The sequence below is a fragment of the Onychostruthus taczanowskii genome, unplaced genomic scaffold, assembly GCF_017590055.1.
Source record: "Onychostruthus taczanowskii isolate IOZ18803 unplaced genomic scaffold, ASM1759005v1 scaffold126, whole genome shotgun sequence".
Lineage (NCBI taxonomy): Eukaryota > Metazoa > Chordata > Aves > Passeriformes > Passeridae > Onychostruthus > Onychostruthus taczanowskii.
In genome coordinates, this window is record NW_024498418.1 from 495,877 (window position 1) to 513,396 (window position 17,520).

At 56.1% G+C, this 17,520-nt stretch overlaps 2 protein-coding genes across 2 annotated transcripts; both read right to left on the reverse strand.

Annotated features, from left to right (window-relative positions):
* Nucleotides 1-3,210: 3,210 nt before the first annotated feature.
* LIME1 (Lck interacting transmembrane adaptor 1) lies at nt 3,211-7,242 on the reverse strand. Its single transcript, XM_041396209.1, has 6 exons — nt 7,005-7,242; nt 5,141-5,293; nt 4,594-4,642; nt 4,417-4,504; nt 3,854-4,257; nt 3,211-3,597 (listed from the first exon to the last, which is right to left on the reverse strand). Exons 2-6 carry the CDS (start codon nt 5,254-5,256, stop codon nt 3,211-3,213), a joined length of 1,044 nt encoding a protein of 347 aa, XP_041252143.1. The 5' UTR covers nt 5,257-5,293; nt 7,005-7,242.
* A 2,444-nt stretch (nt 7,243-9,686) lies between these two features.
* Nucleotides 9,687-17,485, reverse strand: ZGPAT (zinc finger CCCH-type and G-patch domain containing). The gene is made up of 6 exons (XM_041396159.1): nt 16,430-17,485; nt 15,531-15,664; nt 14,645-14,803; nt 13,412-13,543; nt 12,276-12,687; nt 9,687-11,833 (listed from the first exon to the last, which is right to left on the reverse strand). The coding sequence occupies exons 1-6, from the start codon at nt 17,074-17,076 to the stop codon at nt 11,695-11,697; spliced, it is 1,623 nt and encodes a 540-aa protein (XP_041252093.1). The 5' UTR covers nt 17,077-17,485; the 3' UTR covers nt 9,687-11,694.
* Nucleotides 17,486-17,520: the final 35 nt, after the last annotated feature.

Consider the following 17,520-nt stretch of genomic DNA (forward strand, 5'->3'; position numbering starts at 1 on the left):
GGTGGAGGTGGGGCTGGAGGTGCCGCTTCCCCCCTGCGCCAACCCCGGCTGCTTTCCTGACAGTGAAAAAAAGCAGCAAACCGGGAAAACCCCCACGAGCCCGACCAAGCGCCCGTTGTCACCCCGGCACGGCCGCCCGCGGGCTCGCCCTGCCCGCCACGGGAACGGGGGACGAGCCGGGAACCGGGACAACCCGGGGCCCCAAAAGCCGCCCGGGCAGCACGGGAGGAGGAGCGCAGCCGCAGCAGCCTTTATTCCCCATCCTGCCCCGTCCCTGGGGAGTCCGATCCCGCAGCCCCCGTCAGCGCAGCCCTGCAGGAGCCTGTGGGGCCCGGGGGAGGCTCCGCGGCCGCCCCCGCTCTGGTTTAATGGTTAACGGCGGAGCTGGAGGCTCCGGCAGCTCCGCTCGGTGTTGTGCAACTCCACGAGCATCGCCCACCCTTGCACGGGGTGCCGCCAGCCCGACCCCCGGCCCGGGCAGGGGGGCTCGGCAAGGGGGGAACCCAAATTTAAAAAGTGGTCATAGCACCTCCTGAGCTGGAAAGGCCATGCGAGGATCATTTAGTCTAACTCCTGGCCCTGCACAGGACTCCCCCAAGGATCACCATCCCTGGGAGATGCCCAAGGGTACCGGGGGTGCCCTTGCCAGGGCTTGGCTGCGGGCTGGACTGGTGCCCCTCGCCCAGCTGGACGTGCAGAGCGAGCCGCGGCCGTGCCCGTGTCCCCCGGCTGCCTGCGGAGCTGCGGAGCTGCCGGGGGACGGGGCCACACGGGGGGAGCTTCAGGGATGGGGGGCTAGGCGGGGCGCGGAGCTGCTGGGGTGCGGGGCTGCTTTGGGTGGAGAGCCCCGTGCTGCCGTACAGCCACAGAGCTGCGCGGGCTGCGGAGCCCTGCGGGGTGCAGGGACATGGAGGGTGCGGATCCTTATGGCACAGAGCGCCCTACAGCGCCAGGCAGGGTGTGACACCGTGCAGGTGTGACACCGTGCAGGTGTGACACCGTGCAGGTGTCGCACCGCGCAGTGTGTAATGCGCCTTGCAGCACCCGCAGCTACATCCCATAGGACGTGCAGCCCCGTTCCGCCTCTCAGGGCTCCTGCTCGCTCCCTCTTGTGGGAACGGCACCGTTCAGCACCGTCCCTCGCAGCGTGACAGAGCCCCGCTCACGTCTGTCCCTCGGGGCTGAGGGGGATACTCCCAGCCCTACCTTCTCCCCTCGCTCTGACCCCAACCCCGACCCTCCCGAGCAGACCCTGAGGCTCCAAGTGGTGTTTGGGACGAATTCTTCATCCAGCAGCCAGATTTCGAGCCTCCAGGCACGTTTTCCAACACCCTCAGGACTGGGCAGTTGTTCTCTTGTTTGAGTCGGGCTCTCCCAGGTCCCACAGGAATTACGGGCAAGGGGGTAGCCCTGCACAGCTTCTGCTGCTGCTGGGGCATATTGGAGACCAAATTTGGCCGCCTCAGCTCCGCTACAGCAGGAGCTTTCCCTTCCCTGGTGCCATTCCAAGCCTGCTTTTCTCCAGGGAGGTGGCACAGTGGTACCCACATCCCCACGGACAGCGCAGGGACCGGAGTGACCCCTCTGATCCCACACGAAGTGATGCTCCTGTGCCTCCAACAGAGCCCAAAACAGCTCCCAGGAGACTCAGGTGGTGCAGGAGGGACCCAGCCGTGAGCCTTGGATGATGGAGAAGGGGAGCAGGGGATGGACGCGGCCGGGGGGAGCCCAGCCGTGCTTGTGGCAGGCTGGCAGCAGGAAGAGCGCGGCAGCCCGGGCACCAGCCGTGCTCTATCAGCGCCCTCATCTCGCAGGGGGATGGGAGAAGCTCTCGAGGGCGGCTGTGGTTTGGCGTCGAGCGCGGTGCTGACGACGCCTGGGGTGCCTCCGGCTCCAACGCCTGCAGCGGGCTTTGCTGAGCGCTGCGTTTTCGGTTTTAATCTCTTCACCTGCCGCGGTGCAGGAGCAGAGATGCTGAGGGAAGGCGCGTCGCTTCCTGCCACACGGCCTGGCACGGCACGGCACGGCACAGGGGCTGCGGGCTCCAGCCAGCACCGGGCCACCGTGCCACGAGGTCGGGCAGCCACTGGCCGTGTGACCGGGCCACCGTCACTGCCTCGTCTCCACCGGGGAGGAGAGGAGGGAAGTTTAAGCTCTGGTACACATCCAGCTCACCCAAGCTTTCTTGGCACAAGGAGGCTGCAGGACCCACGGGAGTGATGGGGAGGTGAGCAAGGAGGCAAATGCTGAGCAAACACAGCCTGGCTTGTACCACAGCCCTGTGCAAGGCTCTGCTCTGGCACAGATCACCCCATACAGCAGCTCTTGGTGGCTGTGTGTCCCCATTTCAGAGGTGCCAAACCACCCAGCCAGGGTGCACTCACAGTCACACGGTGCTCAAAGCTGCTCTCTCAGCACCACCTACACCAGCAGCAGCAGCAAGAGCCCCCAGAAACAGGGATTTAGACTCAGTTTAAGAGTGTAAACTTTCTCTCAGCCTTTTAATGGTGTTTGGGAGAGGGCTGCCCATGGAGACACCCTTGCATGGGTCTGAAAGGGTGGGAATGGAGGATGGAGCAGAGCCCACAGCCCACACCAGTGAAATTTCTGTGTTTTCCTGTGCAGGGTGAGGAGATGGACTCAATGATCCCTTGTGGGTCCTTTCCAACTCTGGGTATTCTATAATTCCATGAAGGTACAGGGCTGACCCCATCTCCCCATAACAAGGGACATTCTGTGAGGGGAGCAAAGCTTCTCAGAGCTTCCTGGGGGCTGGAGGGGGCCCTGGTCTCCCCCAGGCAGTGTGATGAGGACAGAGACCCTCAGTCATGGCAGAAACCTCTTGAGGATCTGATCCTGCAGCCCAAGGCATGGGGCTGGCTGCAGCCCTGTCACCCCCCCACCCCAAAATGTGACTGGTCCCCACCCTGTTCCCATCTTGGTGCCAGTGCCAGCCCTGTCTCACTGGGGTCCCACCCAGCACCTCCAAACTGCCCATCTTGGGACACCCCACCATCAAGCTGCTGGCAGCAGCTGGGCTGGGGTGGGACAAGGACACGGGTAGAAAAGTAACAGAAAATATAAACAGAGAGTGAGTGCAGGGCACAGGGCTTGGTGGGCACAGGGCTGCTGGCACCTGTCCCTTTGGCAACTGACAGTGTCCAGCCAGGTGGGACCCCCCTGTGGCACTGCCCCTGCCCCTGGGTGGGGCTATAGGTTGGTGATGTACACCTCCAGCCCGTTGGCTGCTGAACGGGCAGAGGCTTTCCGGGACCCCCCTGCCCAGACATCCACCACACTCTCATACAGGTTCTCGGGGACACAGGGCTTCCCCGGCTTGTCCCGTTTTGCTGCCTTCTTCCAGTTAATGTCCACAGCCTCATAGTCAGGGTCTGGGCCACGGGCCTGAGCAGGCCATGCTCTGTCATTGATGGACTCGTAACAGGGGTCAGGGGGACCTGGGGCTGCTGAGGCCCCCTCCTGCTGGCAGGGGGGCGGCCACGCAGACCCTGCCTCCTTCACAGCCCTCGGGGTTGATGCAGGGACCTGGGATTTCTTCTTGGTGGCTTTGCACACCGTCGAGTACATCTCCTCCAGCTGCAAAAGGAATTTTTTTTGGGGTGGAGGTTTGGGAGCAATCCCTGCCCACTGCAGGTACCCTCATGATTTTATCCCCCCCATCTTCTGATGGAAGCTATGAGCAGGAGGGGCAATGCCAGGGGCAATGCCAAAGATCCCCCTCCTGGCAGTGGATCCTAACTTATACCCTGCTCCACACACGGGCACAGCCAGGAGAGAGGGAATTAAATGACCCCCCCGTGTGCCCCATCCCTGCTGTCCCCCAGAGTCGTACCTTGGCATGAGGGGCACTGCCTGTGCCATGCTGTGCTCTGGAGGGTCCTGCCACAGCCCCATCCTGCACCTCCACCGACACTGCCTTCTTCACTTTATGGACACAGGCGTAATCGGCTGCCCCATGCACGGCCCGTGGAGGGGACACCTGGGTGCCAGCTGGCACGGGGGGCACCGGGGTGCCCTCTTCCCCCACTGCCAGGCACTCATAGACAGCGTCAGGCACTGGTTTCCGCAGCGGGGTGAAGAGCAGGTTGGAGTAGGTCTGGTCGGGGGCTGGGGAAGTTGCTGGGGGCTCAGGGATGGGGATCTGGGGCAGCTCACGGTGCAGGAGGCCAGAGCTGTGCAGGGATTCCCCTCCAGGGGCCGTGGGACCGGGGAGATCCAGGCTGGCCGGACGCTGGACTGTGGGAGGTAAGAGGAAATGAGGGGATGCAACAGGCACCAACCCCAGTGCCAGCGCTGTGGCACGTCTGTCCGTGACACGATGGGCAGCATGGGGACTGCAGGCATTTGCCAAGGGCCACCAGCCCCTGGGGCTCCCCCTGCTCCACGGCCACTCACCATCATCTCTGACCTTCACCCGGTAGAGCTCGTGCAGCTTCGTGTCTGACTTGCTGAGTGACCGCAGCTGTGTCTGGCAGAGCAGTGCCTGCCAGGGGGGGACAGACACCCTCAGGCTGGGCTGGGAGCCCAGACCACCCCCCAGGGCTGATCCTGCCCCCCAAAACGTGCTCTTACCTCATCCACAAGCTTCACCCCGTCTGGAGCGACCTTCTTCCTGCCCTTCCTGCAGGGAGAAGTGGGGCTGAGCGCAAGGCAGGTGGCAAAGCCAGGGGTGAGGAGCAGGTGTCCCAGGTCCCCAGTGTGGCACTTCCAAAACCCACATCCTGCTCCTTCCCCAGCCCCACAGCAGGCTCTGTGCTGCCTGGGGACATCACAATTGCATCCTGCACCCCACTGAGCTGTGCAGGACACCACTGGCACCACCCTTGGCATTGCCCCTCCTGCTCACAGCTCAGCCCTCTCTGGGCTGCTCCTCTGAGGTTTTTGGCTGTAGGGGCTGTTCCAGAGGGCTGTGACACACAGGATGCAGGATCAAGCCAGGCAGAGCTGCACTGGGGCACAGGTAGGGGTTTGGGGTGAGCAGAGCAGCAGATCCCGTGGTCCCAGCTCAGGATGGCTGCACAGAGTCCCCACATGCAGCCACCAAATGCCACCAAATGAGGGATCCCCAGCCCCACCCAGCCCCAGGAGGGAAAGTGGAGGAGCCGTGGGCAGCACGTACCGTTTGCAGGCAGCACACAGGGTGCCCAGGTAGACCAGGCCACCGAGCAGGGCCAGGGCAGTGCCAGCTGGCAGCAGCCGGGTCCCTGCTGTCCCCTCGCCGCTGGCCGCAGCCATGGGGGAGCCGCTTGCAGCACCACTGCAGGGCTGAGCTCTGAGGAGAGAGAACACGAGCTGGAGTTCAGCCTGGAGCTGCTGGGCTCACCATGCCATGAAATGGTGCTCTGTGACCCCCAGGGCTTAAGGGACCCCTGCAGCACCATCCCCCAGCAGGGGGTCTCTCTGGATGCTCTGGGTGGGGACATTTCACTGGGTGTCCCATTTTTGGGCCAGCAATTGCTGTCCCTAGAGTCACTGTAACGCCTCCAGTGCCCAGCCCTGTATGGGCACTTGGCAGTGGGTGCTCTGTCACCACCAGAGAAATCTTCAGATTTTGGTTCCTTGCAAAAAAAACCAATCCAACAAAACCAGCGGGATTCAAGCTCACAATTTGCCACTGAAATGGTGAAAAGAAGGTGCCCAGGAGCCCTGAAAACCCTCTGGAGACACCCTAGAAATGACAGAGTGCTTTCTGGGGACACTGGGACACCAACCCAGGCTGTGGGATGGGGGTGACACTGCTCCTGAGCACAGGGGAGGCCAGTAAGGACAGGCAGTATGACTCAATTTCCTGGAAATAAGGGGAGCTTCAGCATCTCCTTCCTCCCCCTCCTCATGCCCTGGCCTCAGCAGAACACACCAGGACACCCTCCTTCTGCAATGGATTCACACGTTCCCTGTGCCACCACAACCCCAGGTCTGCAGCCTGAGCACAGCTCTCTGCTGTGACACCAGAGCAGAAAACATCCGTCTTCCCACCCCTTTCCTGTGCCTAAAGCTGTGCCTTGCCCAAACCTTGTCCCTGTGCTTTCCTCAGGGCAAAAACCACCCCCTGCAAACCGCGGCAGCGGCAGAGCAAGCGGTGCAGGGGCAGGAGGGTGTCCTGACACAAGGCACGGGTGCTCCCCAGCCTCTCAGGATCACCTCCTTCCCCAGGAGGCTTTTGGTGACCTCTGTCCCATCATTTCCATGCCACCATCCCCGTCCCTGCTCTGCTGCCAGCACGCTGCAAACCAAAGCAAGAGCTGACAGCCTTCACCTTCACCAGCGCCGACGGCGGCTGCGGCTCCCAGCTCTGCACAGCTCAGCTCTGTGCACCCTGCTCTACAAAGAAAGGCTGGCCTGTCACCAGCACCCAAGAAATGCCTGATCTGAAAGGAGATAGAGGCAGCTCCTGGAGTAAAACACAGCTTCAAGAAGGCATGGTAGCTGATCCAGATGGGGCCAGCAGTAGGGTCCCTGGGCAGAGCTGAGCAGGATCGGCTTCCAGCAGCATGGACGGGAACCCAGAGATCCAGAGGGATGTGCTGAGCACCTCTTACTCACCCTCTTGCATATCTTCATCCGGATGACAAAGCCCAGATGAGCTCTGGTGAGAAGCCACCCTGCCTTGTGTAAATCTGAAAAGCCACTGCAGGCCCACAGGAGCTCCCCTCTCCTCTGCACCCCAGGTCACACAGCAGCATCTTTGGCACATTTTTACCCCAATAACCAGAAGGACTCTGCCCATTTGCAGCACCCTTTTATCTGTGAGCATCCTTTTATCTACGAACTTCCCATGCCTTTGGAAACTGCCCTGACTGAAGCATGAACCCTGGAGAGCAATTATTTCAAGGTAGAAAGTGAGACAGAGAGGTTTTGAGGACTAACCAGGCTGGACAGACTGGCTTAGATCAGAGCTGGGAAGGGGAGGCTGTTCCCTTTCCAACGTTTTAATTAGACAACACAGCTTTTCTGTCTGAGCATACTTTAATTATTGGGATTACCTGCAACAGGGCCGGTGTGTTAGACAGAGCCTGGAGCTCCTCGCTGGGCTCGTTCAGCTCATTAGAGTGATGGAATCATGGGCTGCAGGAGCAGGGCAGAGCTCAGCAGGCTCTGGAGTTGAGCAGACAAAGTCCTAGTGAGATTCAAGGGCTGGGAGCTGGTGTGATGTTGGAATCGAGGTGGGAGCTTTCAGCTTGCTGAGGCAGGCACACACAGGGCAGCTTATCCCAAAGCAGGGGGATTTTCCATCCCTGAATTTTGAAGATTGAAAGGAGAGACTTCCTTGAGTAGGAACAAACACAGAAAAATTCTTCTGGTCTACTTTCTGTAGAGCAGGTCGGTGGTTGCTCCAGGATTTCTGAGCAGTGAAACTGTGCAGTGCATCCTCCTCAGTGCTCAGGCTCAGCAGTCACCAGGAGAAGCCACTTCTTAGGACAACACTTTGGGTCTCCCAAAACCACAGATCTGCCAGCAGAACCCAGTGCTGACTAAAGACACCCAAGAGGGACTGAGCAGGTTTGCAAGGCAAAATCTCAGCCAGACCTTCTGAAACCTACACCTGAATTTCCTGCCAATAAAGTCATCGATCTCCCTGTCCTGGGGCTGCTCCCCGGGGCAGGAGACTCAGCAGACGGCGTTTCGCAAGGCTCTGGCTCCACCAGCCCAGCCCAGGTGGCTTTGAAGGCGAGGGCGGTCACAGTGTTTTGTACGTGTGACAGCACCCACAGCCCTCTGAGCAGGATCACTCCTCCGTGACACCCCAGCACCCTTCAGGCAGATGGGTTGCTGCTACTCCAGCACATGGGAGTTTTTGTGACTCCTACAAAAGGTGCAAATACCTCATCTGGGCGTCCGAAAGCAAGATTAAATTAACTGCAAAACCAAGTGCTGCTGCTGATGATTCTGCCTGGCCTCTGATTCATCTCCCCAGATAAAAACCACACAGTGTTCAGTGCAGGGTGGCAAGGAAAAAGTCTGCAAAGCTACTCAAAGCCTATCTGCACAAAACCAAGAGGAACATTTTGAGCTGATTTCCATCAGCAACTGTGCACACAGCTGCAGCAAACTCTGCTCAGGTACCCCAGGGAGTTGTGCTTCAAAAAAGGCCCGAGAAGCAGAAGTAGATGGATTTTTTTCTTTTCAATTACAAAAAGTGAAAGCTCTGTTTACAGTCAGTTACAACACTGAATCTGCCCAAATTCACTAAAATTAGTGAATTTTAAGACTAGTTCACAAAAGCAGGCATGAGATCTTACCTACTTTGCTTACCTCTGCAATGAGATTTCATGGTCAAACACCTCTGGGGGCTTTTCATTTAGAAAGTGCCAACCATACTTCTAAATGCCAGACCCAAATGCCTGAAAACTTGGATGCAGACTTCTAGCTGCAGTTCTGATCGCTGCTCACATGCTGGAGTGGCTTTTGAGAAAATACAACTTCAAAACTTTCAGGTGAGTGACTGTCAGCCCACACCACAGGGCTCTGCTCGAGGCTGACACCATTTCAGCACTTTTCTTTCTTCCTGCCCTTCCCTGGCTGCTGAACACTCACTTGGGCAGAAAAATGCTCTTTTAAGGCAAGAATAATCTCAAGAGGTTTTCTGCAGAGCTGAGCCACAGCAGGAGACCAGTGGAGAGCTCAGACCTGCTGTTAGAGCAAGCCAGATTCCAAACTGCAGCACGGCTGTATGAAGGAGATGTGTCTTCTCCAGAAGCATCTGCCTGCCACAGTGGTTTCCTTTGCCACAGATGCACTACTTCTACATCGTCTTGGGTTTTCAGAAGACAGCATTTCAGGGACCACACTTTCAAGCCTCCTCACCCAGAGACAGGAGCTCAGCACTTTCCCATTGCACACACCAGCAACACTCCTGTCCCCCTCCTCACAAAACAACTGGAAATTTCCACAATGCCATGCACCTCTGAATTAATTCAGCCCAAGAGCAATTGGCTCCCACTGAGCCTCCAGACTCCAGCCATGGGATCCCAGCAGCACTACCAAGCTCCACCACCTTCTCTTCCCTTCTAAGCCCAGCTACAGAGCACAAAGCGTGGAATGACACAGCTTGGAGCCCAACTCACAGAGCTGAACCCAGCTGAGGCTTCCCAGAGCAGAGCAGGAATCCTGCCTGTCCAGTCTATCCAGCCCCAGGAGCATCTCTGACAATGCTGTGACTTCTGTATACTTTGGGGGGTTTAAGGTATTTCCCCCCCAGTTTATCTGCAGATTCCTCATTTCCCAGGCAGGAAAGCCACCACCACTTACTTGCAGGAGCTCAAAATCCGGTGAGTGTGGAGCGCAGGGATCCAACCATGCTCTCTTCCCTGCCGGCCAGCCTGCAGAATTTCATTTCTTATCCCACGGCAAGTCCCAGTCAGGGCCTCCCGCACATTTCCAACATCCCGATCCGAGCTCTCCCGCTCCCTGAGGAGCAGCCGGCTGTGAGCAGGCACGGAGCACACACACCACAGTTTCCTGGCCTCGGAGGTGGTGGCTTCACCCCGGGGTAGGCTGGGTCTGTGCTGGCTGCCGGGGGGAAGCGCCGCGGCTCCCGGCACACCCGAGCACCCTCTGCCGCGCCCGCTCCCGCCCGGCTCCTCCGGGAGATCCGGGCAATACAAGGAGAGAATGGGGAGCCCCAGATCATCATTACCTTGCAAATGAACAACGCCTTACAAGGAGAGAGGGGAAAAGAAACACCAGCTTTATTCAGCAGGGGTGTGAACTGCGCTGGGTGGGAGGTGGCAGCTGCTGGAATAGGAGTCTGACAAGTCAGGCTGTGGAGATCCCAAGGAAGGGTCAAAATAGGACTTGGCAAAGACACGGGGCTCATACACACAGTTCCTAAAGAGATGATGATGTTAAACAGTCTCAGAGCACAAAATCAACCCCCAAGTTTTCTCTGCCCAGCTCAGCTCTCCAGTCATGGGCCACTTCAGTGAGCATCCACGCTAAGCTGGGCACATTAATCCTTGTCACCACTTAGCACTCAAGTGTGAGAAACAAACAGTCATTTGTGAGGGAAGGGCCATTGTTAAACACTTGAGTTGAGCCTGGTGTGTAAAGAAAACGAATTCAGAACAATGAGGACAGTACAGCCAATTCCAATAGGAACGGATGGATGTTGAAGTGCCTGAGGCAGCCCATGACACATCCCACATCCACCAGGATCACAGCATGATCCAGGTGCTCTTCAGGAGCACACACTCACTCCCACAGACTTCCTGAAGATGTTCATCTTGTTTGGTTTTGCTGTCTCGCTGCGTCTCTGAGGTGTGTCTGCAGCAATGTGAAATCCCACACAACCTGAACAGCTCTGATCATATCTTCTTCAGTCTCAGATTTTCTTGTTCGTTTGGCAGCCTGACCCTGCAAATCAGGCACTGCCCTGCCCAGGCTGACAGCTTGTTTTTAATCTGTTCTTCGGGATAGATAAAAAAGGGGATACTAAAGGAACCTTTTCATTAGAAAAATTACTCACAAAATAAAAGGAAATTGGTTCCTTAAATAAAAAAAAAGGTGTCTTTAAGATACTGGCATGAATTGCAAACTATTTTTGTTTTTAAAAAAAGCCTTTACAATGCAGAAATCCCACAGATGATGAAACCAGCATCTCTGAGGCAAGCACTGGCCACCACCAACACAGAACGTAACCAAGGGGAGAGGACACCCTTCTTGTCCAAACACTTTCCACACGGCAGGGAAGAGCATTTGGCTTGCCTGGCCTGCCTCCAGCCAGCCCCAAGCTCTCCCACTGCAGGGCTGCACACTGGGCTCACACAGATCCTGCTCTTTGTGCTCATCCAGGGCCCAGTCCAACCTGGATCTGGGTCCTGAGGTTTTCTAGTAAAAGGACCCATTGAGCCACCTTGGGCAGAAAAACCCAACTAATGGTGGCAAAAATCACAAGGTTCCCTGTGGAACTGTTCCTGGATAGGTTTGGGAATTCTGTTATGCTGCTGGCTTATTCCCCCAGCTATGGCACTCTACTTGTGGAACCAGACAGCTTTTCCATGCCAAGCCAGGGAGTTTGGCTACAGCATGGCCTGGGATACTCTAACAGTCAGACTGCTGAAATTTGATGCTCCAGGCTGCTGGTTCCACCTCCGAGCTGTCAGTTTTCTGTCTCTTCCTTACACTAGGGCTACAAAGAACTGCTCCCCCCAAAAAATGGAGTTCTCAGATAAATCCCATAGTAAAAACCAGAAGGCAGAGAGCAGCTAAAGCACTTGACCTTTGATGTTTTCACCCAGCCACGGTTGGGACCCTGCCTGCACCTGTGCTGTAACTGTGCACAGACAGAAGCCACAGTTAATGGCAGGATGTGGGGCTGTCCAAGCCCCCTCAGCTGGTGTGTAGCCAGCAGTGTTACCACCTGAGCACCCACAGACTCTGGATGGAGCTGCTACTGCAGGGAATATGAAGGAAAGAAGAGTGCAAGAGAGCAGAGAATTGCATCCCTTGCAGCTAGGCCTCATCCAAGGCCCAGCTCACTGAATGCTTTTGGGGCTGGACGGATGTGCACTACTCCCCCTCCCAGAAGAGCTCAGAGGCATCCAGAAACTGCTGCTTTTTTGCCCAGTTTTAGGCTGAGCAGCCTGAGGCCCAGCAGAGCAGGACAGCTCATCGAGACTCTGAGGCCAGGAGCACCAAAGAACAACTCCTGCAGTCCAACACCTTCCTCAGCACCTAGAACTCAGTCATCTTCTTGTGGGTGTCTGCTTTCTTCTGCTCCCGCTGTAGCCTGGCTTCCTGGGCCTGCAGCTGCCCCAGCTGCTTGTGGGCATCAGCCAGCTTCTCCTCCAGCTGGGCTGCAGCAACGCTGTGCCTGAAAGCAAAAAGCACAGTGGCAATGTCATCCTGCATGGTAAAATCAAAGGCTTATTCCATCCCAGGAGGGTTTGCCCTTTCCTGCAGGATTAGCCCAAGGGACCTGATGAAAGTCATGAATAAGCTGATGCTCAGCACTATCTGGGCTAGAGAATGTCCTCCTGGGATCCTCAACAGCAATGCTGCAGAGGTGGGCATGAGAAGGACTCCAGCACCTTTCCTCAGAGAGCTCCTCTCTTTGCCACAGCCTGAATTCCAGCCAAAGGATCCCAGACACATCTGCCAGTGTCCACGCTGGTCTGAAGCACACACCGAACTCTCTCCTCCACTTCCCCTTAAGTCCCATCCAGCTACATTTCACTTGTTCCTCCCACATCTCATTTCAAGCCCACCCCTCCCCATCAGCACCACAAACTCGATCCCAAAGAACGCTTTCCTACCGCCCGATGTTGCGCGCCAGAGCCTGCTGGATTCCCCTGATATCCCTCTGTGTTTGTTCAATCTTCTCCGTGGTCTGGAAGAGGCTGACACTCAGGGCCTTCCTGGTGCTCTTGCTGGCGTGGTAGATCTCTTTGCTGTTCCTCTGGGGCAGAGCCATCCCCCCAGCCTTGTCCCCAGCGCTCTTCCCGCGCAGTTTCTCGTTCAGGAAGTCAAACACGTTGCGCGGCGCCTTACGGCCGCCCGGCTGTCCGGAGCCGCTTCCCTTTGCTCGGCATTTCCTCGATTTGCCTGGCTCCAGCTTCCCCTGCTTCTTCTTCTGAAGCACCTCAGCACACTGGTCCAGGGATTTCCCCCGAGGAAGCACCACAGCCTGCACTGGCTCCACTCTGCCCTCGCCATTCTTCCCTAAGCCTGAGGAGAGACTCCGAGTCATTACAGCATCCCCTCTCCGAGTCACCTCCCACCACAAGCTCACATTGACAGTCACAAGCTTAAAACAAGCTAAGAGGCTTTTGAGGTACCAAAAGTTGGAACTCCTGTCCAAGCCAAGGGGACCAGCAAAGGCCAGGCCAGGAGCCTTTCACAGCAGATTTGTGATTCCAAGCCCGAGGCCATCCGTCAGGCCGGTTTCTGCGGAACCGGGTTCAGCCTCACATCCTCAGCTTCTCAAGCCAGGTTCTACTTAAAACTGGTTTGGTTCCTCTGGAAGAACCAGAGACACAGAGGCCCTCCCAGAGCCCCCAAGGCTCCATGCAATTTGGGTGGGAGCAGCGAGTTCAGCAGGCTTTGAAGTGTGTGTCCAGGCCAGGAGATGCATTAACAGAGACATCAGAAGCTTTGCAGATCAGCTCCCCTCCACCTCCACCTCCGAACACTCCACAGCGTTCTCACGGCTTTGATCACGAACTTGACCGTGCTTCCAGGTGCCTCCACTGTTTGCCATTACCACACAGGGGCTGGTGCCCCACATGCCTGTACTTCCATGAAATAACTCATCCCTCTCCCCTCCAACACTGCTGGGATCTACCACACTGCCTGAGCCTCAGCCAAGTGGCCCTTCAGCACAGCAAAGCTCTGGCTTCAACCACAATACTGGGTTTTTCTTAACAGCCCCAGGACCACCCTCTCCCCTTACCTTTTCCAAACTCATATCCCATCTGAACAAGCAGCTTGGAGCCAATGCCACGAGTATGGGCCTCCCAGCCACCAAAGGAGGAGCTGCAGGCAGGGGTCCATTCCCCATTCTCTGGAATCCCAGAGTCTATCACTGTGGAACACAAGAGTGAAACAGGGATTGTGAGTAAAGTTGCTGTGTGCAGCATCCCTCACAAGACAGTACAATTCACTTCCCCCTGAGTCTATCACTGTGGAACACAAGGGGAGAATCAGTGAAACAGAGATTGTGAGTAAAGTTGCTGTGTGCAGCATCCCTCACAGGACAGTACAATTCACTTCTCCAACCCTAAAAGCATTTGGGTAAAGCCTCCAGCTTCACTCAGTTCTTACTGAATTGTCACCTTCCATGAACACTGCACAGGGAGCAACTGAAATGTGAGCTTTCATTTGATTTAATGCACATACCTTCTCCCAGTTCCAGGCAGAATCACCCAGGAGTTTTATGATTCTTTTCCTTCCTTCTAGGATGATAATACAGACTAATGTACACATCTGAGTAGAATTTAGCACAGTGGCACCTAATACTTATCCTGTGCCTCCAGCTTCTGTCTCTGGTATGAAGCTCCTCCAGGCCACAGCATTAATTGTGTGTTATTAGGATCCAATAAGCTCTGTCAGGTTAAATGTAAAGAGCTCTAGGACACGACTTTGTCCCTGTGATGCAGCTGTGGCACCACCAGAGGGACAGTGCTGCCTGTGCAACTTCCAAGGAGTCACTTGGTCACTCTCTGTGTCACCTCTCAGCAGTAAAACAGGGCATGGCTGTTCCTGCAGCCTCATGGAGGCACCAGAAGGACCCAACACTCCCATTTCCTTGAGTCTCACATTCCTGGGCCATGGAGCTCCCAGGGATGAGAAAATCTGATTCACTTATTACCTCAGCTCAGCCAGACACGTAAGAAACAGGAACTCTAAAATATCACACCCTCTTCTTCCACGCATGGGGAGTTCCCATGGAAACCTCCAGCCTTCATTAGCCCAGGGATTTGCACAAAACAAAGATTCAGTTTGCAGTTTTAGCATAACAGCCAGTTACTGTTCTCAGTCTTTCAGAAACACATAAAGAGATCAACTGCTCTTTCATCAGAGGTGAGACACTGAGAGTGAGAGCTCTAGGACAGTCAGCCAGTCCCAAAGAAAAGCAGAACAAAATCCCAAGTCACTTTTGCCCACTTTATCCCCGCTCCCTTACCTTTGGCATAACCAGAATCATCCACACTGTCTTCATCAGACTCGCCAGATTCAGCAGCATCTTCACTTCTCAGGGGTGGAATGACACTGTCCCCTTCCACCACGGCCTCCTTGAGGAGCAGGGAGTCAAATTTCACGGTGTAGTAACCACTGTCCACATCTGCAGAGGGAACAGCAGGCACAGGAGCTGCAGCACATGGGAGCTAAACCAGAGTCAGCTCCAGCAGAACGACACAGGACAGGGGGGAGGCCCAAGGAACAGCTCTAGAAAATTCTGGGTTTAATCTGTGATTTTTATTTCTGTCTGGGAGGGGGAAGCATACACTGCAATGAAAAGCTATTTCCACAATGCCTTTGTTGATACCAGAAGTTTATCTGTACCAATCAAGAAAGATGGGCTGTTGAGAAATGGAATTAAAGAGAAGTTAGACTTGCTCCCTTCTGACTTAATAACAGTTAAAAGAAAGATGGAAAGAGGGAATAAACCCTCCCTCTTCCCAGGACAGAGGGAAGCCTGTACCAGCAGCTGCTGGGCAGGGCCAGCTCCCCAGGCTTTTGTTTAAACAAGACCAGATTATTGCCATTCTCACCTACTAGACATGTAAATTCCTGCAGTCCCTCCCTCTTCCCTGGAGCAGTTAATGACCTCGCAGTCATTTCCTTTCCACATTCTTGCTCTTTTTATCTCGTATTTCCCAGTCAATTCCCTCCTCTAGCCTGACCAAACTCAGACTGTTTCCTCAGCTAGGTCAAGATTTTGAGTTCAGGGCAGCAGCCACATAGTTTATGTTTTTCTGTCATTAACCACACCAGCCAAGTTTTAGATCCACATAAACCTCAGCCCCCACCTTCCCCCTGGGCCCCGGGGAAGCCCCTGCCCCCCTCACCGGTGATTTTGGCCGTGTACCAGATCCCATCACTGTGCTTGGCCAGGCAGGCTGAGCCCACCCCCAGACTGCTCAGGTCGGGCTCCTGGAACGGCTGGAGCTCCTCCACAGACACCACCTGACCATGGGAAAACCTGCAGGGAAGGAGGAACAGGAGTCTGCAAATGGAAATCCCTTCCTTCCTCCAAAGAAATGCACACGAGTGTCAGAGGTGAGGAACCTTCACCATAATTAGGGAAGTTTGACCACGTGCTGTTGTAATTCCAGAGTTGTTCGTGTTTCACCTTAAACACCTTATTTGTGTCACGGGACAAAGAATGCATCTCACCCCAGAGAATTAAACTGCCTTGCTGGTGAAACATCCAATTAAAAAGTTCATGGCTCTAGGGATAAACAGGATCAGAGACAGGCAGGGCTCCAGCCCAGCACCCTCACAAAGGTGAGGCTCACAGCCCAGCCCCTTCACAAAGGTGAGGCTCACAGCCCAGCACCCTCACAAAGGTGAGGCTCACAGCCCAGCACCCTCACAAAGGTGAGGCTCACAGCCCAGCACCCTCACAGCCCACTGAGGCTGATCCTGGTGAAGATGCCCCAAAACAGAGCCTACACAACCTCCCTGTGCAAGTGGAACGTGTGCATTACCCACAGACCCGGGTGGTTTGTTTTAGAATACTTCATCAGTTGTTAATTTATCCCCCCAGTTATGTAGCACCTCTGCACCTTTCCCACAGGGTTTCCCACTTCATCTGTGCAACAGCCAAACCGATGCCACTGCTCACCACAGCTCATTTCAAAAACACTAAGGCACCATTTCTCTGGGTGAGAAAGCCACACAGAGCACTTGAGGAGCACGTTTCTCCCCCTGACCCACAAGGCCCCTCCCACCCCTCTCTCTTTACCGACAGTTCTCCTTAAATCTGCACTTGTCATCCAGGAAGAACGGGCAGGGCTTCAGGGACTTGTGGGTGGGGTACAGGTAGAGCACCCTGACCCCTGCACTGCCATCCTCCAGCTCCTCTGTCCCCACAATCATGGCATTGTGGTACTCCAGCGTCCCCCAGGAGCTGTAGTAGGGGGCTTTAACCTTCATCCCACTCAGCTCCTCCTCCTCCTCCTCTCTCTCAGACTCCTCCTCCTCTTCACTGCACTTGGATTTGGATTTGTCCCCCGTTTCTCCCTCTCTCTCTGAGGAGATCTCGTTGTCACCAGCTGGAGGCTCCTCATCTGTTCCAAGCCCAGCAATGGCTTCCTTAAAAGCAGCGTATTCCTCATCCTGGGCAGAGCTCTCCAGGTGGGAATCCTGCCCTGGGAGACCTGCTGGGGAGGAGGAGGAGGTGGCATCTGTGTCCAAAGTGGCCAGAAGTTTGCTCTTTTTCACAGCAACCAGGCTGGACTCGGTCAGTTCTATGAGCTGCTTCAAATCCTCCTGCAGCTGCATCAGGTCTGACTGCTGCGAGGGGTCCTGGCCCGCCCCCAGCGCCAGCTCCACCTGCTCCAGCTGGGCGTTGTAGGTCTGGATCGCCGCTTCCAGACTCTCTTCATCCATCCTCAGCGCAAGAAAGGCGCTTTTGCCCCGTCCTCTCCACGAACTCAAAACACATTCAGAGTTTACTCAAGCACTTTTGGATAACAAGTCCTCGCCCGCAGAAGAGACATCTACCCGCCGTCCCGCTCTTTCCTCGGAAATGACCAGGGCGATGCTCCTGCTGGAAACAGGCGGCAAGAGGCGGCGGGAGAGGCCGGGCCTGGCCCTGCCCTCCCCCGCTACGGAGTCCACTCTCGCCCACCAAGCCCCCGCAGGGCACCGCTCCTCCCGCAGCCTGGGCGCTCCCTCAGCCCCAGGGCTGCAGCACCTCCCTGAGCCGCCACTGCCACCTGGGCGGCCGCACTGCGCCCTCAGTCCCTGCGAGCCGCCTCCATGACACCCGCCATGACACCCCCACTTCCGGCATCAGCGCCCCCGCTTCCGGCTGCGCTCGCCAGCGCGTCA

Excerpts from the sequence above, each read along its gene's own strand:
- LIME1 (XM_041396209.1), bottom strand. The coding sequence starts at position 5,256 with ATGGCTGCGGCCAGCGGCGAGGGGACAGCAGGGACCCGGCTGCTGCCA. Across the intron at positions 4,643-5,140 it reads CTGTGTGCTGCCTGCAAACG|GAAGGGCAGGAAGAAGGTCG; the intron begins GTACGTGCTGCC and ends TTCTCCCTGCAG. Across the intron at positions 4,258-4,416 it reads GGTGAAGGTCAGAGATGATG|TCCAGCGTCCGGCCAGCCTG; the intron begins GTGAGTGGCCGT and ends TACCTCCCACAG.
- ZGPAT (XM_041396159.1), bottom strand. The coding sequence starts at position 17,076 with ATGGATGAAGAGAGTCTGGAAGCGGCGATCCAGACCTACAACGCCCAG. Across the intron at positions 15,665-16,429 it reads AGATTTAAGGAGAACTGTCG|GTTTTCCCATGGTCAGGTGG; the intron begins GTAAAGAGAGAG and ends CCTTCCCTGCAG. Across the intron at positions 13,544-14,644 it reads TGATTCTGGTTATGCCAAAG|TGATAGACTCTGGGATTCCA; the intron begins GTAAGGGAGCGG and ends TGTGTTCCACAG.